Source organism: Hylobates moloch, unplaced genomic scaffold (genome assembly GCF_009828535.3).
Source record: "Hylobates moloch isolate HMO894 unplaced genomic scaffold, HMol_V3 SCAFFOLD_8, whole genome shotgun sequence".
In the NCBI taxonomy this organism is placed as follows: Eukaryota; Metazoa; Chordata; class Mammalia; order Primates; family Hylobatidae; genus Hylobates; species Hylobates moloch.
In genome coordinates, this window is record NW_026652283.1 from 45,652,818 (window position 1) to 45,679,499 (window position 26,682).

The window sequence follows — 26,682 nt, forward strand, 5'->3', positions numbered from 1 at the left end:
CTGCCAGAATGATAAATACATAAATATTGCCTAAGGTTGATACATCGAATGATAGCAGTGTATTAGTTTGCTAGAGCTGCCATAACAAAGTGTTATAGACTAGATAACTTAAATGACAGAAATTCATCATCTCACAGTTCAGGAGGCTGGAAGGCTGAGATTACGGTGTCACAGGGTTGATTTCCTCTGAGGCCTCTCTCCTTGGCTTGCAGATGACCATCTTTTCCCTGTGTCTTCACCTGGTTTTCTCTCTGTGTATGTCTGTATCCTAATCACCTCTTCTTATAAGGACACCAATCATATTGGATAAAGGCCCACCGTAATGACATAGTTTAAACCTAATTTCCTCTTTAAAGACTGTATCTGCATTTACAGCCACATCCCGAGGTACTGATGGTTAGGACTTCAACATAGGAATTTGGGGAAAAAACACAGTTCAGCCCATAACAAGTAGTGTAAGCTAGTTATTTGGAAATACAGGGGTAAACAGCAGAAGAAATAGCCAAAAGAGTTTAAAGTAGCCTCCTCTGTGAGGAGAGACTGGAGGGCAGCAAGAGGTGAGGCAGGTGCTATTACTATTTGATTTTTTTCAAAATAGCAAGTGGCGGAGCTGAGCCTTGAACCCAGTCTGACTCCAGATCTCATGTTCTTCCACTCTCCCCCAAGAGTGGAAACTCCTCCAGGGCCCTGCAGCATCGTATTCATCTTTGCATCTCCCACGGTACCTTATACAGAGCCACAGGATGGGCCTTCACCACATACATAAGATTTACAGCTGCATCACAGTGACTTTTAAAGCTGCCGTTTGTTGATGCTTCTTTTCCTGTCTTCAAAGAAGATAGGGGAAACTGAGGTCCAAGGAAACATTGAGGAGCCGTAATGTGGAGTGCCCTGCTTAGAGGTCCCTGCCTTTTGTGTCCTGGAATCGCTGGGTGCATCTCTAATGGCACATTGAGTTTTGATACTAGAAAGGGTCCATTTAAGGCAGGGCAGGGGCACAAGGTGCTTTCCTGCCTGATAAAGCTAGTGGTGGTGTCTCAACCCCACCTCCCTGGGGTCTAGAACAGCCATTCACCCCCATTTTCTTGATGTCAGTTTGGCCATTGAAGGCAGCCACAGCCTCCCTAGGTTGTTCTCAGACTTATGACTGCAATGGCATTCACAGTGATTGATGCAGGATCCCATGAGGGGGTTTGGTCACTTTTGTGTTCAGGTTGGTCCGCAGTCATTCACCTGGTTCTTAAGGCCAGCTAGATTTCCTGGTTATCTCCATCCTGGAGGCTGTGTGGACACCCTTCTGGAAGCACACATCCCATGTCCTCTGGGGAGTAGTAGAGGTTGGTGTGTATGTATGTCTGTCTCCGCATGCCTCAGATTATTGCTTCCTAATAAAATTCTGATAGCTGGGCCCCATCAATATCTCAAATACATGTGAGGAAACGTTAATTTAGAATCAATTTTAGGGTGTTTCAGACTGTAAAGTCCTTTTAACTAGATCTCTGGCGAAGATGTAGAAGCACTTTATGGGACTGTAAATTTCATGTTGAACAGTCTTCATGAAATACACATCTCTCCTACACACAAGCTGTTCTCTCCATATCAATCATGGCCCCTGCAAGTAATGTTTCACAAATATTCTGTAAATCACAGAAAACCCCATGATAATGTGAAATATGACTTTCACTTGTCTGTTAGACAAAAGAATCACACGTGCCTCTCTCCCATCAGCACTAACATTTGTTATGGATAATAACACTTTCAATCACAACTATTTTTGGAAAACGGGTTTATCTTAAACCTTCCCTCCCCCACTGAAAACACTCTCCCAAGGACACAGACTCCTACAAACCACAGCCCATTAATCCAACTATGGAATGGGAACTTTTTCTTCCCACTAACTTTTTTTTAAGTTGTTTTTAAGAGTTAGTGTAAAAGCCCGAGGTACAAGGTTAAGGAGCACTTTAACTTAGGTGATTGGCATAAGACGGAGGCCATGTCTCAAGACCTCAAGCTTCTGACCCTGTATGAAGTAAGCCACAAGAGAGGCCCAGATTTTTGTTTGTTTTTTGTTTTTTTTGTTTCTTTTTTTGTTTGTTTTTAACAGAGTCTCACTCTGTCGCCCAGGCTGGAGTGCAGTGGCGCGATCTCAGCTCACTGCAACCCGCCTCCTGGGTTCAAGCGATTTCTCCTGCCTCAGCCTCCCAAGAGTTGGGATTACAGGTGCCTGCCACCACGCCCGGCTGATTTTTTGTATGTTTAGTAGAGAGGGGGTTTCGCCATGTCGGCCAAGCTGGTCTCAAACTCCTGACCTCAGGTGATCTGCCTGCCTGGGCCTTCCAAAGTGCTGGAATTACAGGCATGAGTCACCACGCCCGGCCTTAGCAAGCACTTTTTTTTTTTTTTTTTGAGACGGAGTCTCGCTCTGTCACCCAGGCTGGAGTGCAGTGGCGCAATCTCGGCTCACTGCAAGCTCTGCCTCCCGGGTTCACGCCATTCTCCTGCCTCAGCCTCTCCAAGTAGCTGGGACTACAGGCGCCCGCCACCACGCCCGGCTAATTTTTTGTATTTTTAGTAGAGACGGGGTTTCACCGTGGTCTCGATCTCCTGACCTCGTGATCCGCCCGCCTCGGCCTCCCAAAGTGCTGGGATTACAAGCGTGAGCCACCGCGCCCGGCCTAAGCACTTTTATCTCAGCTGGATGCTGTGGTCTTTTAGTTGCTAGCATCAGTAGAGAAGCCAAAGAGCTAAAAGTTTAGTTCTTAAAAGAGCAGACATTTAGCACACTGATATTCTTAATCCCATTACACTCCAGCTAGAGCTTCCCTGTTCAAGCAGCAGGTGAGCAGTCCTAGAGTATATTTTGCGCATAACTACACCCATTTGCATGATAGAGCCAAACCTGCCTCCAGCTGATTGCTAGACAAATAATGGAGTTGCATGATTCTAAACATTCTGGTAACCCGTCTGTTTTCTCTCCCTCTGTAGCCAACTTCAGGACTGATTGATCATGACTTCTATAAAGGAGCAGGCAGCAATTAGCAGGCTCTTAAGTTTTTTACAGGAGTGGGACAATGCTGACAAAGTCGCAAGGAGTCACATCCTCGACAAGTTCATTGAAACCAACCAAGGCAAGACTGCCCCTGAACTGGAGCAGGAGTTTTCCCAGGGAGCCAGTTTGTTCCTGGTACGCTTGACCACCTCGCTTAGAATCACGTATCCTTTGCTGAACAGAAAAAAAAAAAAAAAAATAGGCACCGGGCACGGTGGCTCACTCCTGTAATCCCAGCACTTTGGGAGGCCGAGGCGGGCAGATCACAAGGTCAGGAGTTCGAGACCAGCATAACCAACATGGTGAAACCCTGTCTCTACTAAAAATACAAAAATTAGCCAGCCGTGGTGGCAGGTGCCTGTAATCCCAGTTACTCAAGAGGCTAAGGCAGGAGAATCACTTGAACCCGGGAGGCAGAGGTTGCAGTGAGCCGAGATCATGCCACTGCACTCCAGCCTGGGCAATGGAGTGAGACTGTCTCAAAACAAACAAAAAAAAAATTAGGCAACCTTCAAAAATGAAAAGGAGAGGAGATTGTCAAAGGAGTTTTCTCTTGATTCTGATATTTTAGAACAGGACATCTGGTGTTAAAAAAAAGTGATAAGAAAAAATCCTTAGAGTCAAGAACTCTGTCAGCTTCCTGTCTTCCCAACCTATAATTATATTTCTTTCTCACCCCTAACCTCTTTTGCTCCCATCAGAGTTGAAGTAGGTATAACTCCTGTCTAGGGCTAATCCTCTATTTGTACTGCACTTGAACCCCTTCCTATCTCCTTATTCTTTCTCTCCTATAGCTTTCACCTTTGCCTCATAACCAGCGTTTTCTCAGCATTTATATATGCTGAAATCTCTTCTACTTTAAAAAATAAAATTGAATCCCTGTTTCAAATCTATATTCCACCCAATCCCAGTTTCTGCCCTTCATGGTGAAGCTGCTTTTGTTTGTTTGTTTCTTTGTTTGTTTGTTTGTTTGAAACAGAGTCTCTCCCTGTGGCCCAGGCTGGGGTGCAATGGCACAATCTCAGCTCACCGCAACCTCCACCTCCCCAGTTCAAGCGATTCTCCTGCCTCAGCCTCCCGAGTAGCTGAGACTACAGCCATGTACCACCACACCTGGCTAATTTTTGTATTTTTAGTAGAGACAGGGTTTCACCATGTTGGCCAGGCTGGTCTCAAACTCCTGACCTCAAAGTGCTGGGAGTACAGGCATGAGCCACCATGCCCAATGAAGCTTCTTGAAAAGGTTGTTGAGGGGCCGAGCATGGTGACTCACGCCTGTAATCCCAACACTTTGGGAGGCCGAGGTGGGCAGATTTTGAGACCAGCCTGGCCAACATGGGAAACCCCATCTCTACTACAAATGCAAAATTTAGCCGGGCATGGCGGCACATGCCTGTAATCCCAGCTACCCAGGAGGCTGAGGCAGGAGAATTGTTTGAACCCGGGAGGCGGAGGCTGCAGTGAGCCAAGATCGCGCCATTGCACTCCAGCCTGGGCCACAGAGACAGACTCCATCTCAAAACATTTTTAAAAGATTATAAAAATAAAGGTTGTTGAGTCTCCCTGTCTCTGCTTCCTCTCCTCCCTTTTCTCCACTTGCTGCCATCTGACTTCGGTGCCTCCCACTCTACTGATGCAGGTCTTGCTAAGGTTACCCACGTTTTTCCAGTTGCAAAACCCAGGGACTGCATCTCCTTATAGGTGACCTCTCAGTGGCATTTGTCAATCAATCTTTCCCACTTCTCAAAACACTCCTGTTTTCTCTGATACCGATTATCTTGGTTTCTATGCATTTCCTGCGCTTCTTCAGCCACCCCTTAAATGCTGTTCCTTGGGATTCCATCCTTGTCACTCTTCTCTACTCACTCTCAGATTCTCCCTGAGGGACTAGTTCATTGTCAAGATTCAACACCACTCTTGTATGAGGGCTTTCAAATAAGTATCCCTGCCCAAATTTCTCTCTTGAATCTGAGTTCCATACCTATATATCCAACTATTCCATACCCATATATCCATCTTCACTCATATGCCACAAGATGAGTGTCACATATCTGGCTTAGTAAACTAGGGGAATAGGGTGCCATTATGTGGAAGAGAACATAAGAAGAGAAGTAAGTTTGAGGGTAGATAAGCTTGTTTTGGGACATGTTGAGTTTGAGATGTCTGTGCTTAGGATCCCTGGAGGCAGGTCAAGGCTAAAGACAGATCTGGTCACCATCAAGGTGATAGTTGAAGTTATAGGTGGATTTGAGGATATTCCTGCTCTGTGTGCCCATGGCACTACGGATTTATCTCAGACCCTTTTATTGTATATTTCTCTCCTTGCCTGAACCCTCTTGCCTTCTCTAAACCCCCTCCTTGACCCATGCACAGTGGCTTACACCTATAATCCCAGCTACTTGGGAGGCTGAGGAGGGAGGATCACTTAGGCCTTGGAGTTTCAAGCTGCAGTGAGCTATGATCACACCGCTGTGTTCTATCCTGGGGACAGAGCAAGACCTCATCTCTATAAAAATAAATAAATAAACTCCCTCCTTATTTGACCAACTACTACTCTATTATTCAGGTCTCAATTTAAACATCACTTTCTCAGGAAGCCCATTTCTGAGTCCCAGGCTAGCTTAGGTTCCCTTCTTATATATATTCATAGACTTCCTCTGCCTTAATAATCATAACATTTTATTGTTGTTACCTGCTTATTATCTCTCTTTCCCCCCACTGGATTTTAAGATCTCTGTGGGCAAGAATCGCATCTGTTCTACTTATCTCTGTATTTCTAACATGTAGCACAACGCCTGGCACATGTTTGCTGAGTAGAGGAATGAATGACCCAGCATCTGCAGCTGGGCAGAATTAAAGGTTTAAGTAAATACTGCTCTCTTTTTTACATTTAAGTTATTGATAAAATTATTTTTCAGACTCAGACCTGTAACACAGGGAATAACGATGGAATACATCTGTAGGTTTACCCAAATGTTCTTTGTTTGTTTGTTTGTTTGTTTGTTTGAGACAGGATCTTTCTCTGTTGCCCAGGCTGGAATACAGCAGCGCAATCACAGCTCACTGCAGCCCCAAACTCCTGGAGACTCAAAGGATCCTCTCACCTCAGCCTCCCAAGCAGATAGGACTATAGGCGTGCACCACCACACTCAGCTAATTTTTCTGTTTTTAAAATTTTTGTAGACATGGGTGGGGTCTTGCTATGTTGCCCAAGCTGGTCTCAAACTCCTGGCCTCATGCGATCTTCCCACCTTAGCCTCCCAAAGTGCTGGGACTACAGGTGTGAGCCACCACACCCAGTCTGTTCTCAGATATTATTGTGCATAAAAGAGGTTTAAAATGCAGATAACCAGTTACCTATCCACCCACACTCCCAAGGTTCTGCTTTAGTAGATTGAGGGTGGAACCCTGGACCCTTATTTCTAACAAGTACTCTGTGTGGCTCTAGTGCCAGTGGTCCACGGGTTATGCTTTGAGAAACATTGCTGCCTATAACCTGGCTCCTGTCCCCACAGCTCATGACACTAACCTCACCAAGTCCCTAGCTTTGTTGCCAAATCTAGAGTTCCTTTTTCCTTCCTTGTCTTACTGGACAATATTTTCCATTTGGCCACAGGGTGAGATGAGTAAGGCAGGGTCGTACAGGTGCAGGGTCAGATCCTGTCTATTTAACACTGTGATGTCTTACTCATCTCATCATGGATTTGTTGTTGTTGTTGTTTGAGACAGAGTCTCACTCTCTGTCACCCAGGCTGGAGTACAGTGGTGCCATCACAGCTCTGCAGCCTCAACCTCCCGGGCTCAAGCCATCCTCCCACCTCAACCTCCCAAGTGGCTGGGACTATAGGCATGCACCACCACACCCCCAACTAATTTTATTATGTTTTTGTAGAGACAGGATCTTGCTGTTGCTGTTTCCCAGGCTCGTCTCAAACTCCTGGGCTCAAGCGACCCTCCCACCTTGACCTCTCAAAGTGCTGGGATTATAAGTGTGAGCTACCATGTCTGGCCCACCATGGACTTTTTATATTAATTTGATTATTTTAAATAGTGTATTGAAGTATTATTTGATTACTGAGTTTTTTGGTGCCCCTTTTAATTTCAGACCCCAAGCAAGTGCCTCCCTCAACTCACCCTAGTCCTGGCCTTGCTTGACTACTGCCTCTGCTTAAGCTGTCCTCTCTTCTACCTTCTCCCGCTGTTTCTCAGTTGCTCTTGCAGGATCTCTCCCACTCCAATCCCCCACTTAAATGTCAGTGTGTCTGGGCATTCTGTGCTTTTCTTACTTGGTCATTGCACTTATTACATTAGGCATTACATCATTCTTCTTCATTTCTCAAGTGCCAATCATAGTGCCTAAAATTCAGTGGGTACTCAGTCAGTGCTTACTAAATGAATGAACCATGCTTTTACTGAACAGTTGTAGATTCAGTGTTCTACACCTAGAATTATTCATAATTCCCTAACTTTTTGCAGCCTTGTCATACAACAGATAAAATAGACTGCGTGACGTGATAACAGTGTTTTGAATTAGCAAACCCACTTCTCCTACTCAGCCCTCCAGTTATGGTGGATTTTAGAGGAAAACAAGTCAATATAATGGCATCATAGCATCATTATTTTTTGCAAAATTGACTACCACATAGTCCCAATAAGCCTAAACCCTTTTTTCAAACTTGAACTTTCAGAATAGATCAGTAAAACTAAGGATTTATATATTAAATGATAAAATTAGTTACCATTTATTGAGTTTTTTTCTTTTTTTCTTTTTTCTTTTTTTTTTTTTTTTTTTTGAGACAGAGTCTCACTCTATTGCCCAGGCTGGAGTGCAGTGGTGCAATCTCGGCTCACTGCAACCTCCACCTCCCAGGTTCAAGCAATTCTCCTGCCTCAGCCTCCCGAGTAGCTAGGATTACAGGCATGCACCACCATGCCCACCTAATTTTTATATTTTTAGTAGAGACGGGGTTTCACCATGTTGTCCAGGCTGGTCTTGAACTCCTGACCTCAAGTGATTCACCCTCCTCAGTGCTGGGATCCCAAAGTGCTGGGATTACAGATGTGAGCCACTGGGCCCAGCCTATTGAGTCTTTATGTTCTAGGCACTGAGATATATACTATACAAATATTATGTCATTTGGGCCTAACACCCAGCCTAATAGGTGATTGGTATTATTCCATTTTATAGATAAGAAAGATGAGCCTTGAAAAGATTGAGTAATTTACTAGCAAATGGTAGAGATAAGGTTAGAACCGGGTGTCTGTTCGAAAGCCTATATGCCATCGTGTCTCCTACTCAGTGGACTGTGCAGACCACAGCTCCACCTGCGACACCACACTGGGAGTGCATATGCAAAGCCCCCTCCCTCCATTTGTCTACAAGCCAGAAGGCCTAACAGTAAGAGTTAGAATCATAGTCAGACTGCCTAGGTTCAAATCCAGGTTTCAGCAGTTCACTGTGGAACCTTGGACAAGTTATTGACCTGAGATTGTTACCTCATGTTACTCAGGAAGTAATGGAAATGCTAATAGCACCCACTGGAGGGCCATGGCGAGGATGATATGAGACAACGCAAGCAAAGCAGTTAGCACAGTGCCCCGCACACAATAGGAGCTGGTACTTGTTAGCTACTGCTGACCTTGTGGCCCCAACATTGCTCCTTCATCCCATGTTCTCTAGATCCAGGATCAAACAATGTGTTCTGGAACTAATTCCTGGAAATAATAGACCAGAAATATGTATAGTGAGTGACTATGAGAACAAGACTAGCTGGGGGTGGTGGCTCACACCAGTAATCTCAATACTTAAGGGAGGCAGAGGCAGGAGGATCGCTCGAGCCCAGGAGTTCAAAACCAGCCCGGGCAACATAGCAAAACTCCATTCTCCACAAAAAGGAAGAAAAAAACAAACAAAAAATAAAGCTGGCATAGTGGCTCATGCCTGCAATCCCAACACTTTGGAAGGCTGACACAGGAGGATTGCTTGAATTCAGGAGTTCGAAACCAGTCTGGGCAACATAGTGAGACCCCTTCCTCTACAAAAAATACAGAAAAGGCTGGGAGCAGTGGCTCACACTTGTAATCCCAGCACTTTGGGAGGCCGAGGCGGGTGGATCACGAGGTCAGGAGATCGAGGCCATCCTGGCTAACATGGTGAAACCCTGTCTCTACTAAAAAATACAAAAAATTAGCCGGGCGTGGTGGCGGGCTCCTGTAGTCCCAGCTACTCAGGCGGCTGAGGCAGGAGAATGGCGTGAACCCGGAAGGTGGAGCTTGCAGTGAGCCGAGATTGCACCACCGCACTCCAGCCTGGGTGACAGAGCGAGACTCCGTCTCAAAAAAAAAAAAAAAAAAAAACAGAAAAAAATAGCTGGGCATGGTGGCACGTGCCTGTAGTCCCGGCTACTCAGGAGACTGAGACAGGAGGATTGCTTGAGCCCAGGAGTTCAAGGCTACAGTGAGCTGTGATTGCACCACTGTGCTCCAGCCTGGGCAACAGAGTGAGACCCTATCTCAAAAAAAAAAAAAAAAAAAAAAGACTAGCTCAGGACAGAGGAAACAGAAGGTGACAAAAACAAAAGTTGGTCAGCCTAGCCTGAAGAAAAAGTAGAGAATGCACTGAGGCAGGAAGAGGGGCAGAGGTTGAGGGAGCAGGGTGGGGACAATGTAGGAATAATAAGACCACCATGTGGGCTGCTGCCTGGCCCCAGCTATGGCAGCAACAGGCAGGGGAGCCTGGCTCCAGGGCAAACACTATTTTTGCAGTAAAAAGCCTTTCCTAATGAGCCAATCTGTCTCTACTTCTATTGGCATCCTGGGAACCAGGGTGCAGCAGAGATAATTTGCTTCACACACCCCCCACCCAAACAAAGCACCATTACCTCCAACCCATTACGTTAGCCTTTATCAGCCTTGGAAGCTCTCAGTCATCCTCCATGAGCTGCAATAATTTCAGCTAATTTCTTAAGTGTTCTAAAAGCCTCTGATGTGTTATGAGCCTAGTAATTGTTGACTGGTTCCTTTTCTGTTGTGGCTTGATTTCATACCTTGTATCTGAGCTGATGCGTGCTTTGGGTACTTTATTATAATGAGGCTTTTTGCAAAGACTCACATTAAAAAATAATATTAAATACTGAGGTTGTTTTAAATCAGAGTTTAATTTTTCCACCATCTCCTATTATTCTTGTTAGGAAGCCAATTCTTCATAAGGATAGTGACCTCCAGTGTAAAACTTTGAACAAGTACAAAAATTGAGAATTAATGATGAAGCTGGTTCTTTTTAGGGAAATCTAAGAATGAGGCACAAAGTCATGAACTATGCTGAGACCAAGGATGCAATGGGCATGGCTTAGAGAGGTTTGAGATATTGACCCCCAGCCTTCTCCAGGGACCCTTAATTCATCAGAGCCTCCTTGTTCCCTAGAAAGCCTGTAAGAGCCAAGGTGGCTGAACTGCCACAGAGGAGCTTCCTGGAGAACAGTGAACAGCCAGCACCCTCTTCCCCCAACCCTGTGTGTACTGCCACTTCCCCTTCAGCTGGTAGCTCCACTCAGGGTAAAGAGGCACAGTTCAGCTACTTGGCCACCCTGGGCCCTGGGTGGTACCAGAGATCAGGCCCGGGCTCTGGCTTCTGTGTGAAAAACCACCCTGAAACTCACTCTTTAACGTGTCATACAGCTATATGACTGACTCATGTTTAGAAAAGCTTCTCAGGTCCATTGGCATCTTCTTATCAGCTGTAAGCAGGTGAGTTCTGTTCTAGCGTGATTCTGGGTGTCTCAGTGGCATCTCAGGCTCATGATGTCCTTGGCATTCACACCACCCAGGGCCACGGATTCCTGTTAGCAGTGGGTTCCTTGTAGCTCTTGGGATGGGCCCAGAGGTAATGTCCACCGGGCTCCTGCTCTAGTTGCTCCCCATCCCTTGCTCTGCAGTGAACTAGTCAGCACCCTCTCCATTGTGAATTACAGAAAACCAACTCATACTGGACTCAGAAAAAGGAAAACCAGTGGCTCACTTAACTGGAAAAACCCAGAGGGTAGAAATATATATTTCAGCCCTAACTAGATCCAGGGCTGAATGTCATCAGTACTTGGCCTCCTTCTCTGTCTTTTCCCCCCATTTCTGTCTCTTCTCCTCTGTGTTCATAGACCTCCATAAGCCATGGTCCTCAGGAGTTCTAGACATACCAAAAACAGAGCAGATCCTTTCCACAGCTTCCCAAGAAAGTCCCAGGCTTTGAGCCTCATTGGACCAATTTAGATCCCATGCCCAGCCCCAAACAAACTTCTGCAGTCAGAAGGGTGACATACCGTCACCTCCTCACCCCACCAAAACTACATGGCCCATGAGTGGCAGAGAGCTGATTCCCCAAGTAACAGTTGAGGTGGTATTTACAAGAAGAAGGAGAGGAGATGCTGGAATGGCAAAACCAAGAACTGTCCCTAGTATGTAATTCCAGTCTTTCCTGCTGGAAGGAAGAATTTCCACACTCTTCTGTCACTTTACCTATGGACATTTCCTGGATAGGAGGGCAAAGTATGTGAAGAGGGGACCTTGGGATCTCTTTGAAAGCTCAGTGCAAAGGAACTTGACAAGAGTTTTATTTCTACTTTTCTATCCCTCTGGACAGTAATCGGTACCTTATAGAATTTCTTGAGGTTGGAGGTGTCCTAACACTCTTGGAAATACTTGGGCTGGAGAAGATCAAGGAGGAGGCCAAGAAGGAATCTGTCAAACTACTTCAGGTTATTGCGAACTCTGGCAGGACATACAAGGAGCTTATTTGTGAAAGCTATGGTGGGTACTGTGTGTGACAAGATGTGTCTCCCTAGGGGCCTGAATGAAATGGTGGCAGAACCCACCACTGCTATAGGAAAAACACATCATGGAACTGGTTGAACAGGAAGCTTTTTGTGCTCCTGTCCATGTCACCACTGGAAGACCCAGATTTATGATTCTCCTGATTCATCATTTGCTCACATTTTTCAGTAGTGGTTTTAGAAACACTTCTCCTTTTTAAATATATCCTCTTTCAGGCATCCATTCAAAGATTTGTTGAGCTGTGGCCCAATATCTTTTGTGAAATTGAGTTATGAGGCCAGGCGCGGTGGCTCACACCTGTAATCCCAGCATTTTGGGAGGCCAAAGCGGAAAGATCACCTGAGGTCGGGAGTTTGAGACCAGCCTGACCAACATGGAGAAACCCCGTCTCTACTAAAAATACAAAAAAATTAGCCAGGTGCAGTGGCAGGGGCCTGTAATCCCAGCTACTTGGGAGGCTGAGGCAGGGGAATCGCTTGAACACAGGAGGCAGAGGTTGTGATGAGTTGAGATTGTGCCATTGCACTCCAGCCTGGGCAACAAAAGTGAAACTCCATCTAAAAAAAAAAAAAAGAAAGAAAGAAAGAAATTGAATTATGAATAACTCAAGAAATAAAATTGAAGGCCAGACGCAGTGGTTCACACCTGTAATCCCAGCACTTTGGGAGTCCGAGGTGGTTGGATCACCTGAGGTCAGGAATTTGAAACCAGCCTGGCCAACATGGCAAAACCCCCTCTCTACTAAAAATACAAAAATTAGGCCGGGCGCGGTGGCTCACTCCTATAATCCCAGCACTTTGGGAGGCAGAGGCAGTTGGATCACGAGGTCAGGAGATCAAGACTATCCTGGCTAACACAGTGAAACCCCGTCTCTACTAAAAATACAAAAAAAATTCAAACTCGTGGTGGCACGCACCTGTAATGGCAGCTACTTGGGAGGCTGAGGCGGGAGAATCGCTTGAACCTGGGAGGTGGACGTTGCAGTGAGCCGAGATCGCACCATTGCACTCCAGCCTGGGCTACAGAGCAAGACTCCGTCTCAAAAGAACAAAAAAAGGAAATAAAATAAAAGAAAATTGAAATAAAATTATTGAATACTGTGTGCTAGATATATGCCAGATGCTAGGGATACAAAAATGAATACAATATAGTTCCTGTCCTCAGAGAGTTTAGAGTCTGGTGAGAAAAGTAAATAATCTAGTTTTTTTCTTTTTCTTTTTTGAGATGGAGTCTCACTCTATCGCCCAGGCTGGAGTGCAGTGGCGCAATATCGGCTCACTGCAACCTCTGCCTCCTAGGTTCAAGCAATTCTCATGCCTTAGCCTCCCAAGTAGCTGGAATTACAGGCATGTGCCACCATGCCTGGCTAATTTTTGTTATTTTTAGTAGAGACGGGGTTTTGCCATGTTAGCCATGGCTGGTCTCGAACTCATGAGCTCAAGCGATCCACCCACCTTGGCCTCCCAAAGTGCTGGAATTACAGGCATGAGCCATCACACTCGGCTCAATAATTTTAATATAATCTATGAAGTGCTCCAAGTGAGGCATGTAAAAGAGATACCATCCCCCCCATCTCCCTTTTTCTTTTTCCTTTTTTTTTTTCTTTTTTGAGTTAGAGTCTCGCTCTGTAGCCCAGGCTGGAGTGCAGTGGCACAGTCTCGGCGCCTCCCGGGTTCAAGCGATTCTCCTGCCTCAGCCTCCGCAGTAACTGGGACTACAGGCATGTGCCACCAGACCCAGCTAATTTTTGTATCTTTAATACAGACAGGGTTTCACCATGTTGACCAGGCTGGTCTTGAACTCCTGAACTCAAGCCATCCACCTGCCTCGGCCTCCCATAGTGCTGAGATTACAGACGTGAGCCACCACGCCTGACCCACATCTCCCTTTTTCAAAGCACTTCCCACCCTGCATTCTCATCAAGATTCTCCTGCCTATCTACCCCATGGCCTCTCAAAGCCTCGGTGTCTTCATCCATAAAGTGGGAGTAACACCTTCCTCTCGGTATAGTTTCTGGGATTAAGTGAGTTAGTATTTATAAAACCATTTTGCAAACTGCTGAGTGCTATACAAGTGTTATCATGGCCAGGCGCCATGGCTCACGCCTGTAATCCCAGCACTTTGGGAGGCCAAGGCAGGTGGATCACGAGGTCAGGAGATCGAGACCATGCTGGCTAACACGGTGAAACCCCGTCTCTGTTAAAAATACAAAAATTAGCCGAGCCTGGTGGCACACGCCTGTAATCCCAACTACTTGGGTGGCTGAGGCAGGAGAATTGCTTGAACCCGGGAGGCAGAGGTTGCAGTGAGCCGAGATCACACCACTGCACTCCAGCCTGGGCAACAGAGAGAGACTCCATCTCAAAAAAAAAAAGAAAAAAACCACAAACAAGTGTTATCATATAGCAATAAAAAAATGCATGTTTTATTTGTAAATTGTGCAGAGCCATTTTAAACGTTAAAACACAGATTTTGACATGCCTATGCTGAAACAAAATCCTCCAGCCACATAGCTCTAAGGTAAACAAGACAGTGATGCAACATCAGAACCAAGCCTCAATTTTGCTTTGGTTGAACAGGCTTGGTTGAAGAGCTCTTAATCCTATTCGTATTATGTAATCTTGAGTGAGGATTATTTTCATAAATCCCTTCCAATTTAGCATTTCCTCTCTTCTTTGCTCAGGTGTACGATCCATAGCAGAATTTTTGGCAAAGTCTAAGTCAGAGGAGACCCAGGAGGAAGTGCAGGTTCTGTTGGATTCTCTGGTCCACGGCAATCCCAAGTACCAAAATCAAGTGTATAAAGGTCTAATAGCTTTGCTGCCCTGCGAGTCCCCCAAAGCCCAGCAGCTGTCCCTGCAGACTCTCAGGACTGCCCAGGTGAGCCAAGGCTGCATGCTCCTGTGGTTCTGATTCAGATGCAATAATCTTACAATTACCTTCCGCAGCTGCACTCCACACAGGCATGAGAAACGGAGCTCAGCCTCCCACTGCATGTCTGTTGTTCAATCAGCGTTACTTCCAGAAGGCCAAGGTAGGGCAGAGAGTTCATGCCTCCCAGCAGAGTGATTTGTCCTGTTTACTTAAGAATCAGAAAGATGTTGGCAGACTTAAAAGTGGTTGAGACAAGCAACAAGGATGATGAAAGGGCTGTAGAAAAGATTAAAGGAGTCGATTTGATAGGGAAAGAATAATGGTGCATTTGTAGACAGCATGTAAGTGAAGAGGCCAGATCTCCAGTGCTGGGGAAGGCTTTTTTTTTTCTTGTTGGCTTTTGCCCTTCTCTCAGACAGTACCCTCGGATGCAAGTGAAACCGAATTTGGGGCATGGTGAGCATATGAAGACATTGTGCCTAGTAAAGAGGGGATAGAAGATGAACCATCAGGCCAGGTGCAGTGGCTCAGGCCTGTAATCCCAGCACTTTGGGAGACTGCAGCGGGCGGATCATTTGAGGTCAGGAGTTTAAGATCAGCCTGGCCAACATGATGAAACCCCGTCTCTACTAAAAATACAAAAATTAGCTGGGCGTGGTGGTACACACCTGTAATCCCAGCTACTTGGGAGGCTGAGTTCAGAGGATCGCTTAGCCTGAGAGGGAGAGGTTACAGTGAGCCAAGATCATGCCACTGTACTCCCTGGGCAAAAAAGTGAGACTCGTCTCAAAAAAAAAAAAAGGCAAATTCAAAAATAATAACTGGCTGTGGTGGCATGTGCCTATAGTCCCAGCTGCTCGGGAGGCTGTGGTGGGAGGATCGCTTGAGCCCAGGAGTTCGAGGCTGCAATGAGCTATGATGGCACCACTGCACTCCAGCCTGAGTGATAGAGTGAGACCCTGTTTCTAAAACAATTTTAAAAACAGATCAGATTATCATTATTATCTTATTTCCACAGTTCCCAGTTATTAAGTGCCTCATACATGCCAGTCACTGTGTTAGGGGCTTATCTACACTCTCTCTCTCAGTCTTCACGATAGCTAATGGAGGCAGATACTATTCTCCCTTTTTCAAAGATGGTGGAACTGAGCTCAAGAAAGTGTGTTAAGTGACTTATCCAAGGCCACATGCTAAGTAAAAGGTGTTTACTAAGCGAGAATTTAAATCAACCCTCTCCTAAGTCCTTATTCTTTCCACATACCACTCTGCCTCTTCGAAAAAGGGCAATGACAGGGCCGGGCGCAGTGGCTTACGCCTGTAATCCCAGCACTTTGGGAGGCCGAGGCGGGCGGATCATTAGTTCAGGAGTTCGCAATCAGCCTGGCCAGCATGGTGAAACCCTGTCTCTACTAAACATACAAAAATTAGTTGGGCGTGGTAGTGTGTGCCTGTAATCCCAGCTACTTGGGAGGCTGAGGCAGGAGAATTGCTTGAACCAAGGAGGCGGAGGTTGCAGTGAGCCAAGATTGTGCCACTGCACTCCAGCCTGGAGACACAGCAAGACTCCATCTCAAAAAAAAAAAAAAAAGAAAGAAGAGAAAAGAAAAAAAAAAGGGCAGTGACAGTGATAGAAGAAAAATAGGGTTGGAAAATCAAGGGAAAAGAGTTTCCGTAAGGAGGACATGATCAGCTGGGGTCAGATGCAACAGAGGCATTCAGTAAAGGTAGAATAGAAAGATAGTCCCAGCAGGAAAAGTTTTGGTGAATTAGGAGACTGTCTATGGCAGGAAAAATTAAATCGCAGCAGCCTGTCAAAGGATGAATAGGGGATGAAAAAGTGGCTTCTCTTGGGAAGCTTAAATGTAAAGGGAAAAAAGAGCAATAGCAAAGGAGAAGACAGAGTTGAAGGACGATGTTGTTAAATATGGATGAGCTTGAGGATGTTTAATGCTAAAAGAAAGAACCAATGCATGGGTAAAGTTTGAGGAGAGAGGAGAAAAGGGGCTGTCTGATGGGATGAGGTTCCTGAGGAAGAGAAGATTTTAGGATCTTGGATGAGTTCCATTCTCCTTGCCCTGTGTCCTCTCTCCCACAATCAGAGTTGCCGGCCTTGTTCCTGCACCTCTAGCAGGTAGCCTCATTTAATGCCTCCTGAGCTACAGAGTTCAGTGGCAGCCTCAGCCTAGGCCCAGTGACTCACCACTGCCCTCCCTCCCTCTCCCGCATTCACCCAGGCACCTGGCTGTTTGGAAGTCTGCGTTTCCTTTCTAACAGGTAGACAAGATCTAAAGACTAACTACCTTGGGCGGGCACAGTGGCTCATGCCTGTAATCCCAGCACTTTGGGAGGCTGAAACGGGTGGATCACTTGGGGTCAAGAGTTCGAGACCAGCCTGGTCAACATGGTGAAACCCCGTTTCTACTAAAAAAAAAAAAAAAAAAATTAGCTGGGCATGGTGGCGGGCACCTGTAATCCCAGCTACTCAGAGGCTGAAGCAGAAGAATCATTTGAGCCCAGGAGGCGGAGGTTGCAGTGAGCCGAGATCGCACCACTGCACTCCAGCCTGGGTGATAGAGTGGGAATCCATCTTTTTTTTTTTTTTTTTTTTTTTTTGAGATGGCTCTGTTGCCCGGGCTGGAGTAGAGTGGCGCGATCTCGGCTCACTGCAAGCTCTGCCTCCCGGGTTCACGCCATTCTCCTGCCTCAGCCTCCGGAGTAGCTGGGACTACAGGCGCCCGGCACCATGCCCGGCTAATTTTTGTATTTTTAGTAAAGACAGGGTTTCACTGTGTTAGCCAGCATGGTCTCGATCTCCTGACCTTGTGATCCACCCACCTCGGCCTCCCAAAGTGCTGGGATTACAGACGTGAGCCACCGCACCCGGCCGGGGATCCATCTTTAAAAAAAAAAGAAAGACTAACCACCTTGTGCTGTTGTCTGTCTGGTCAGCCAATCGTTGGGACCACACACCCCAGCATCGTGGACCGCGTGCTGAAGGTGCTGGGCACGATGCACCTGGAAGTCCAGTATGAAGGTAGGGAGGCTACTCCAGATTGCAGAAGGGAGCACCGAGAGCCAAGCATATCAGCTCTCAAAAGCTTTCTCTTAGTCACAAAGAGCCTTGATGTTGAGTGTCTGGGACAGCCTTGGCAGATGGAAGACGCTGGTTCAGAAAATGTCAGTCACACCTATGCCTTGCGTCAGCCACAGGGTGCCTAGGGTGCCTGAACGGTTACGAGAATCTGCCTGGGTCCAGAGCTGGCTCTGGCTCCCAGTCTTATGTGATGCTTCCTGGCTAAACAGAAATCACCCTGAGGAATGTCCTTCTTCTAAGAAACTAAACTGAATAGTCATAGTATTTGGTTGGTTGTTTTTGCTGGGTTTTTTTTTTTTTTTTTTTTTTGAGGCAGGGTCTTGCTTTCCTGCTCAGGCTGGAGTGCAGTGGTACCATCATAGCTCACTGTGGCCTCAAACTCCTGGGCTCAAGAGATTCTCCCTCCTCAACCTCCCAAGTAGCTGGGACCACAGGTGTGCACTACTACATCCATCTAACTTTTTAATTTTTTGCAGAAATGAGGTCTCACTATGTTGCCCAGGCTGGTCTTGAACTCCAGGCCTCAAGGGATCCTCTCACCTCAGCCTCCCAAACTGCTGGGATTACAGGCATGAGCCACCACACCCGGCCAGGGGTTTTTATTTATTGGGAACTTTTTTTTTTTTTTTTTTGAGACGGAGTCTGGCTCTGTCACCCAGGCTGGAGTGCAGTGGCGCAATCTCAGCTCACTGCAAGCTCCGCCTCCCGGGTTCACGCCATTCTCCTGCCTCAGCCTCCCAAGTAACTGGGACTACAGGCACCTGTCACCATGCCCGGCTAATTTTTTGTATTTTTTAGTGGAGATGGGGTTTCACCGCATTAGCCAGGATGGTCTCGATCTCCTGACCTCGTGATCCACCCGCCTCGGCCTCCCAGAGTGTTGGGATTACAGGCATGAGCCACCGCACCCAGCCTATTTATTGAGAACTTCTATGTGCCAGCCACTTTCCATACATCACCTCATTTACTCTCAAAATAACCATAAGAGGCCAGGCATGGTGGCTCACGCCTGTAATTCCATCATTTTGGGAGGCCGAGGCCGGTGGATCACCTGAGGTCAGGAGTTTGAGACCAGCCTGGCCAACACAGCAAAACCCCGTCTCTACTAAGAATACAAAAAAATTAGCCAGGGGTGGTGGCGTGTGCCCATAATCCCAGCTACTTGAGTGGCTGAGGCATGAAAATCGCTTGAACCCAGGAGGCGGAGGTTGCATTGAGCTGAGATCTCGCCACTGCACTCCAGCCTGGGTAACAGAGCAAGATTCTGTCTCAAAAAAAAAACAACAAAACAAGAGCAATAACAACAAAATAACCATAAGAGTACAAAGCCTGGTACTTATTAGGTATTCAAATATTTCCATGAATGAATGGTAAAGATATGTATTTTTATGTTTTTCAAGATACAACAATAAAACACAGAGAGATTAAGTATGCTTCCCAAGGCTACACAGCTATTGGATTCTAGCCGGATCTGCCTGACTCTAAAGTTTATGCTTTTAACATATAGCGCATGGCAGATAATTAAATGATATAATTTCCTTCCCTTTCCCTATAGTGGTTCAGAGGAAGGAGATTCTATTTTCAACAGGAGGAGATTAAGGAAGGGTTCACCAAGACGGTGGTGTTTGAACTGAGCCGTGGAGAATAGGGAGGATTTGGGAAGGTCGAAAGGAGGAGAGGAGTTCGTTCTGGAAATGGGAATGGTAGAAAGGAAGGCAGACAAGGAAGTACAAGGTGTGTCCTGGGAATAATGGGTAGGTCATTTAGAGAAGGGATGGTAAAGGTCTATGTCTGGGAAAGGTAGGCTAGGAGCAATGGAGGGGCACCTTGAATGCCATGTAGGTAGGTGGCAGTCTCTCCAGTATGCAGCATGGAGCCACTGAAAAGTGAGCTGTGCACAGGTGAGGGTTGAGGGAGTGCAGTGCCTCCGAAGATGGCCTGGGTGGTCCTATGCCAGGTGGGCCAGAGCCACAGGGAGCCACTTGAGGCTGGAGGCCAATTAGGAGGCATTTGGGGTGGTTCAAATGACAAAATAAGAATGTTCTGGCCCGGCTGGGTACATAGCCCCAGGAAGAGAGCATGGACAGCACAGGGGACTGCCTGGTGAGGATTCATTCTCCTGGTGAGGAGAATGAAGCAGCGTATGGATGTCGGAGTGGGCGGGACCCAGGAGACTGGGACAGACAGGCCCAGTAAGCAGGAATGGTCTGGGCATCAGTACAGGGACTCCTGTGTCCAGGATGACAGGCTGAGCCCCAGGTTCAGGAAGCCTGGGGAGGAGCGCATAAGGAGCAGCCAGGCACTGAGGTTCAGGTACGCAAATGAGATCCTGGGGAAGATCAACAAAGCTCTGGAGGCCACTTCCAACCTAGGTTATTTTTGAGCAGCACTGCTTAAACTGAATGTCAGGCATATTATTCCTTCAGCAACATTGTCGGTTTTGTATTTTTTGACCCCTGCAAGGTCTGGGTGCATATGTGGGCCTTGTACGTTGAGAAATAATGCTATGCTAAAATCTGTTAGCAGCTGGAGCAGAGTGTCCTGGCTGGAGAGGAGTTGCCAGTGAAGGCGTAGAGTGGTACAGGGACCTAAGTAATAGTCAGACCCTGCACCAGAGGGTTGTCACTGGCATTGGAGCAAGGGGATGACCTGGTAGTAGAATCATGTTAGGAAGCTTAATCAAACAATCCCAAAGACTAGATTGGGTAGCACTGACACCTTCCTCTCCCCACCTCACCTCTGTGTGGCAAACTTGCCCACTCCTCCTCATCCATCCATCACTTCTCAGCTTAAGCATTGACTCTCTAAGCCCTTCCCTGACCCTGCCTTCAACCCCTGCCCAAATGTCAGCCCTTCTTCCTTTGACCCACCCCTGCCCCCGCCTCCCCTCCTTTAACCCGCCTCCGTCAGAGCGCTGTTCTCTAAAATGGTACCTTCCCCTTACATAGACTGTGTGCAACTTCAGCTCAGCCGTCATGGCTTTTATCCTTATATCCTCAGCACAGTCCCCAGCATGTTAGGTCCTCATTGCATGTTTGCCGAGTGAGTGCGTGAGTACTGCACATATGCCCTGCATTAGTGATTACTCGCCTCTATGCCTTTCTCCTCCAGACCTCTGAGCAACTCCAGGGAGGGACTGCGTCTGATTCATCTTTTTCCAACTCAGGTCCTGGAACATAATGTGTGCTCAGTAGAAGTCTGTAAAAAAAAATCTTATTTCTTTTTTGAGGCAGGGTTTCACCCTGTTGTCCAGGCTGGAGCACAGTAGCACAGTCATGGCTCACTCCAGCCTCGACCTCCTAGGCTGAAGTCATCCTCCCGCCTAAGCCTCCCAAGTAGCTGGGACTACAGGCACAGATCACCATGCCCAGTTAATTCTTTGTAAAGATGGGGTCTCCCTATGTTGCCCAGGCTGCCCTCAAACTCCTGGGCTCAAGTGATCCTCCTGCCTCCACATCCCAAAGTGCTGGGATCACAAGCGCAAGCCACTGCATCTGACCAAAACAAAACCTCTTATGCTGATGAAGTCCTCCAGAGTTGTAACTGGCCACAGCTTCTTCCAATATCGGCCTAAGTTAGAGTCCTTCTGCATGTATTCAGTAACAACTAACAGTGTGGAAGAGGCAGTGGGAACGTGACTCTGTGACTGCATTTGGTTTGTTATAGGATCATGTGATAACAAAGAAACTACGTGCCTCAAGGTAATTTCAGATATACCAGACTCATAACAGGTGCGCACAAAAAAATGTCTGTTGAATGAATGTATTATTATTTTTTTAACCAGGCGCTTCAAAATAGTCTTCCTATAACTCCAAATGTAGAGAATGCGTATGCAATGATTGCCCACTAGGGGGCACTGTTCCACATGGTCAGAGTAGACCGGAAGTTACGGGAGCGAAGAAATTCGCACGCCTTCAGTTTCCACTGAAACTCCGCCCGAGGGAGGGAAGGAAAGTTCCGACGGGTCGTACGTGTGGTCCTAAACAGTGGGTGACCGGAGAGGATTAGAGAGTAATTTCTTTGAGTTTGAGTATACCAAATTGCAAAACCAGAGTGAAGCCCTAGGATTCTGGCAGCAGTCAGCATGGAGAAGCAGCCTGTGTCCAAGAGGAGCCTGAGTGACTGCAGGGAGAAGAGTTTAGTAGGTGACAGGGACTGAGCTCAAAAGGGCATGGTTGGTTTGTTTCTTTAAACAAATATTTACTGAATATCTGTGATGTGCCAAGAACTGTACCAGACACTGGGGTTTTGTGTTTGCTTGTTTGCACTGAGAAGGAGAAAACTGAATGTCTTGGAAGGAGAAGGGTTGGGGGTGCCCACTCCACTCCCATGTGGCATGTGTGTGGGGCAGAGTGGGAGGTTATTGGCATCCTTCCCTTAGAAAGCTACAAGGAAAGTGGCACCCTCAGGGCAGTGTCCACTGACAACAGGAGGCGGAGGGGCTTAGGGGGCCTGGCGATTGTTTATCTTGCAGTGGGTGTCAGTGATGGAGGAAGCTGCTGGTGGCCTCACCTCCTTTTTCATGAAGACCGCCACCTTCCCCCACCAACCTGCCTGACCGGTGAGTCAGGTAAGCCACGTCCTCTGCTCTCCTTCCCATTATGAGAGTGTCCCTGGTTCCTATCACAGGCCTTCTCTTCTGCTTATTCTCTGAAGCACATTCCCTCAAAGACTTCCCTTCTGTAGCTCGCCTCTCCCTTTTTCTCTGCTGGACCATCTCCATTGACGTGCAAATATGCTCTCTATCTTCCATTTTTAAAAGAGCCCCTCTTTGGGAATTTATGGATTAAAAGAGACTTAAAAGACATGTACCAAAAAGGTAAAATTATAGCATTTAGGGATGTACACCCCTCTTTGACCCCAAGTTGCCCCCCAGCTATTCATTTCTTTACCATTTCCTTCCTACTTGACCCCCCAGCTGCTTTCAACCTAGTTGATCACTCCCTCACTTTCTTTTGTTGGCTTCTGTGGTAGAAGTTTTCCTCCCACCATCTGGTTTTGCCTTAGTCTCCTTTGCTTGTTTCTCCTATTTCTCTACCAGACTGTTAGGTCACCCTCTTCCTTCTCATCTCTGTATACTTTTTCCCTAAGTGGTTTCCCATGTGGATGTCTAAATTTAAGACATCTTAAATTTATGGCCAGAATTCTTGAGTTTCTTCCCAAAGCCTGTCCTTCTTGTTTTCCCTATCTCAGGCAGGTGCGATGGCTCATGCCTTTAATCCCAGCACTTTGAGAGGCCAAGGGGGGCGGGGGGCGCTGATCACAAGGTCAGGAGATCGAGACCATCCTGGCTAACACAGTGAAACCCCATCTCTACTAAAAATACAAAAAATTAGCTGGGCGTAGTGGCATGTGCCTGTAGTCCCACCTACACGGGAGGCTGAGGCAGGAGAATAGCTTGAACCCAGGAGGTGGAGGTTGCCGTGAGCTGAAATCATGCCATTGCACTCCAGCCTGGCAAACAGAGTGAGACTCCATCTCAGAAAAAAAAAAAAATTATCTGAGCATGGTGGCACGCACCTGTAGTCCCAGCTACTCAGGGAGGCTGAGGCAGGAGAATTGCTTGACCCAGGAGGCGGAGGTTGCAGTGAGCCAAGATCATGCCACTGCACTCCAGCCTGGGTAACAGAGGGAGACTCCATCTCAAAAAAAAAACACTGCTGAAAATATGCTAACAAATATGTATAAGAAACAAGTCCATGGTAAAATGGAACTGTTTATGAATTTGGAAAATGGTCATTTGTAGAATACAGTTTTTGTCTACTTGACCTAGAACCTGGAATTAACTTGACTTGCTAATAAAATGATCATTTCATATATTAATAGTGAAGTTGAAAGTATGGTTCATCAGCCACAAAGTACAACAGTGGGGCTTGTAGCTGAGCGAACTACTGCACTAACACAGTGGAATCCTCTAGAGACTCTAGTGCAGGGAAACAGTGGCCCTAACTGACCAAACCGAACAGACATGGACAAGGCTTTGAATGCATGACACCTCCTCCCCTGGCCCCCTGAAACCTGGAGAGAGTGGTGGTGGCAAGAACCTCATTGTAATTTCCTTTGGTTCTTGGCTGTGTAAAGTTATTTAGGTTCCTGATTCTAAGAGGTATGATTGATCTAGAAATGAATCACAGATTGGCCGGGCATGGTGGCTCATACCTGTAATCCCAGCACTTTGGGAGGCCGAGGCGGGTAGATCACGAGGTCAGGAGATCAAGACCATCCTGGCTAACGCAGTAAAACCCCGTCTCTACTAAAAATACAAAAAATTAGCCGGGCATGGTGGCGGGTGCCTGTAGTCCCAGCTACTCGGGAGGCTGAGGCAGGAGAATGGCGTGAACCCAGGAGGTGGAGCTTGCAGTGAGCCAAGATCGTGCCACTGCACTCCAGCCTAGGCGACAGAGCAAGACTCCGTCTCAAAAAAAAGAAATTAATCACAGATTTGGTTTACTTCTTTCTTCATAAAAGCACATTTTTTAACTGAGATGGCATTCACATAACATAAAATTAACCATTTTAAAATGAACAATTCAGTGGCATTTAGTATACATTCACAGTGTTGTACAACCACCATCTCTATCTAGTTCCAAAACATTTTCATCCCCCCAAAAGGAAACGCTGAACTCAGCAAGCAGCTATTCCCCTTCCACTCCCTTCAGTCCCTGGGAAGCCCCAATCTTCATTCTGTCTCTATGGATTTACCTATTCCATATATTTCACATAAATGGAATCATACAATATGTGACTTTTATGTCTGACTTCTTTCACTTAGCATAATATTTTCAAGGTTCACCCACATTGTAACATGCATCAGTACTTCATTCCTTTTTGTGGCTGAATAATATTCCATTGTATGTATCTACCACAATTTGTTTATCCGTTCATTCATTATTAGACATTTGGGCTGTTTCCAGCTTTTGGCTATTGTGAACCAGTGCTTCTATGAACATCCACCTACATGTAATTGAGTACCTGTTTTCAGTTTTTTGGGGTATATAGCTAGGAGTGGAATTGCTGGATCATATGGTAATTATGTTTAACTCGTTGAGGAACCCACTAAACTTTTCCACAGTAGTTGTACCATTTTACATTCCCAGTAGCAGCAATATATGAGGATTCCAATTTCTCCACTTCCTCACCAACACTTGTTATTCTGGGGATTCTTTAATTATAGCCATCTTAGTGGATGCGAAGTGCATTTTCCTAATGAATAAAGATGTTGACCATAGACTTGTTTCATAGACTTGTTGGCCATTTGTATTTCTTCTTTGGAGAAATGTCTATTCAGGTCCTTTTTCCATTTTTAAAATTGGGTTGTTTGTCTTTTGGTTGTTGGGTTGTAAGAGTTTTTATATATTCTAGTTTCTGTGCTCATCAAATATATGGTTTCTCCCATTCTGTAGGTTCTTTTCACCTTCTTGATAATGTCCTTTGTTGTTTTCATTTTCAACGATTTAAGTTTCTCATTTATTCATTTACTTATTCAAAAAGAATGGCACTGGGGTGGGCACTGAGAGTATAATGACAAATGAAACAAGTTCTTGTTCTCACAGAGCTTTGTTACAACAGTAATACTAATGGTAATGTTAACTCGTAATTACTACTAGTGACCAACAATGACTGTGTGCCCAGCATTATTCTAAGCTCTTTTATCATCTCATCTATTCCTCAGAACAACTCTGTGAAGTAGGTACTATTTTCATCCCCAGTTTACAGATGAGGAAACTGAGGCACAAAGCAATTAAATAACCTGTCCACAGTCTCAAAATGATAAATGAGAAAGCTGTAGATCGAACCTAGGCAGTCTGCCTCCTGCACCCATCCCCTCACCACCACACTATTCTTTCTTCAGTATTAGAACAAGACTTGCCTTGTTTTTACCAGCTTTGAGAAGTAGATAAAAACCCAAGGACACCCTTTTAATCCCAGCACTTTGGGAGGCCAAGGTGGGCAGATCACTTGAGGCCAAGAGTTTGAGACCTGGCTGAGCGCAGGGGCTCACACCTGTAATCCCAGAACTTTGGGAAGCCAAGGCAGGTGGATCACCTGAGGCCAGGAGTTCGAGACCAGCCTGGGCAACAAGGTGAAATCCTCTCTCTACTAAAAATACAAAAATTATCTGGACATGTGGCAGGAGCCTGTAATCCCGGCTACTTGGGAGGCTGAGGTAGGAGAATCGCTTGAACCTGGGAGGCAGAGGTTGCAGTGAGCCAAGATCGTGCCACAGCACTCCAGAGTGGGCAACAAGAGCGAAACTCCATGAAACTCTGTCTCTACTAAAACTACAAAAATTAGCTGGGCATGGTGGCTCACAACTGTGGTCCCAGCTACAGGGAACCACAAAAAAAAAAAAAAAAAAAAAAAAGGACAGACTATTAAGATTACAGTAAACCATATTTTTAAAATTATGTTTTCTTAGCTTCATACCCTTCACAGAGTTAAGCAAATACATCAGGATTTCTTTTTTCTTTTTTTTTTTTTTTTTGAGATGGAGTCTCGCTCTTGTCGCCCAGGCTGGAGTGCAGTGGTGCGATCTTGGCTCACTGGAACCTCTGCCTCCCAGGTTCAAGCGATTCTCCTGCCTCAGCCTCCCAAGAAGCTGGGATTACAGGCATGTGCCACCACGCCCAGCTAATTTTTGTAATTTTAGTAGAGACAGGGTTTCACTATGTTGGTCAGGCTGATCTCAAACTCCTAACGTCAGGTGATACACCCGCCTCAGCCTCCTAAAGTGCTGGGATTACAGACGTGAGCCACTGCACCGCCTGGGTCTCATTTTAAAACTAGTATTTTTGCCTTACAGAACATTATGCCTTTGCTTTGCACTTTTTTTTTTTTTTTT

The 26,682-nt window shown here is 46.2% G+C and overlaps 1 protein-coding gene across 15 annotated transcripts in view; it reads left to right on the forward strand.

The window, feature by feature from the left end:
- The window catches only part of ARMH1 (armadillo like helical domain containing 1), a 58,140-nt gene that overhangs the window by 14,207 nt on the left and 17,251 nt on the right, over positions 1 to 26,682 (forward strand). For 14 of the 15 annotated variants that reach the window (XR_004249229.2, XR_004249231.2, XR_004249230.2 and 11 more), the window contains exons 2-6: positions 2,986 to 3,213; positions 10,727 to 10,795; positions 11,682 to 11,848; positions 14,556 to 14,752; positions 17,696 to 17,780. Coding sequence is in view for 4 of the 15 variants with exons in the window: in XM_032160623.2 (XP_032016514.1) it covers positions 3,008 to 3,213; positions 10,727 to 10,795; positions 11,682 to 11,848; positions 14,556 to 14,752; positions 17,696 to 17,780 (724 nt within the window). In the remaining 11 variants the exon portion in view is untranslated. The remainder of the gene's footprint in view (positions 1 to 2,985; positions 3,214 to 10,726; positions 10,796 to 11,681; positions 11,849 to 14,555; positions 14,753 to 17,695; positions 17,781 to 26,682) is intronic. The other variant, XR_009214484.1, reaches the window with a different exon arrangement.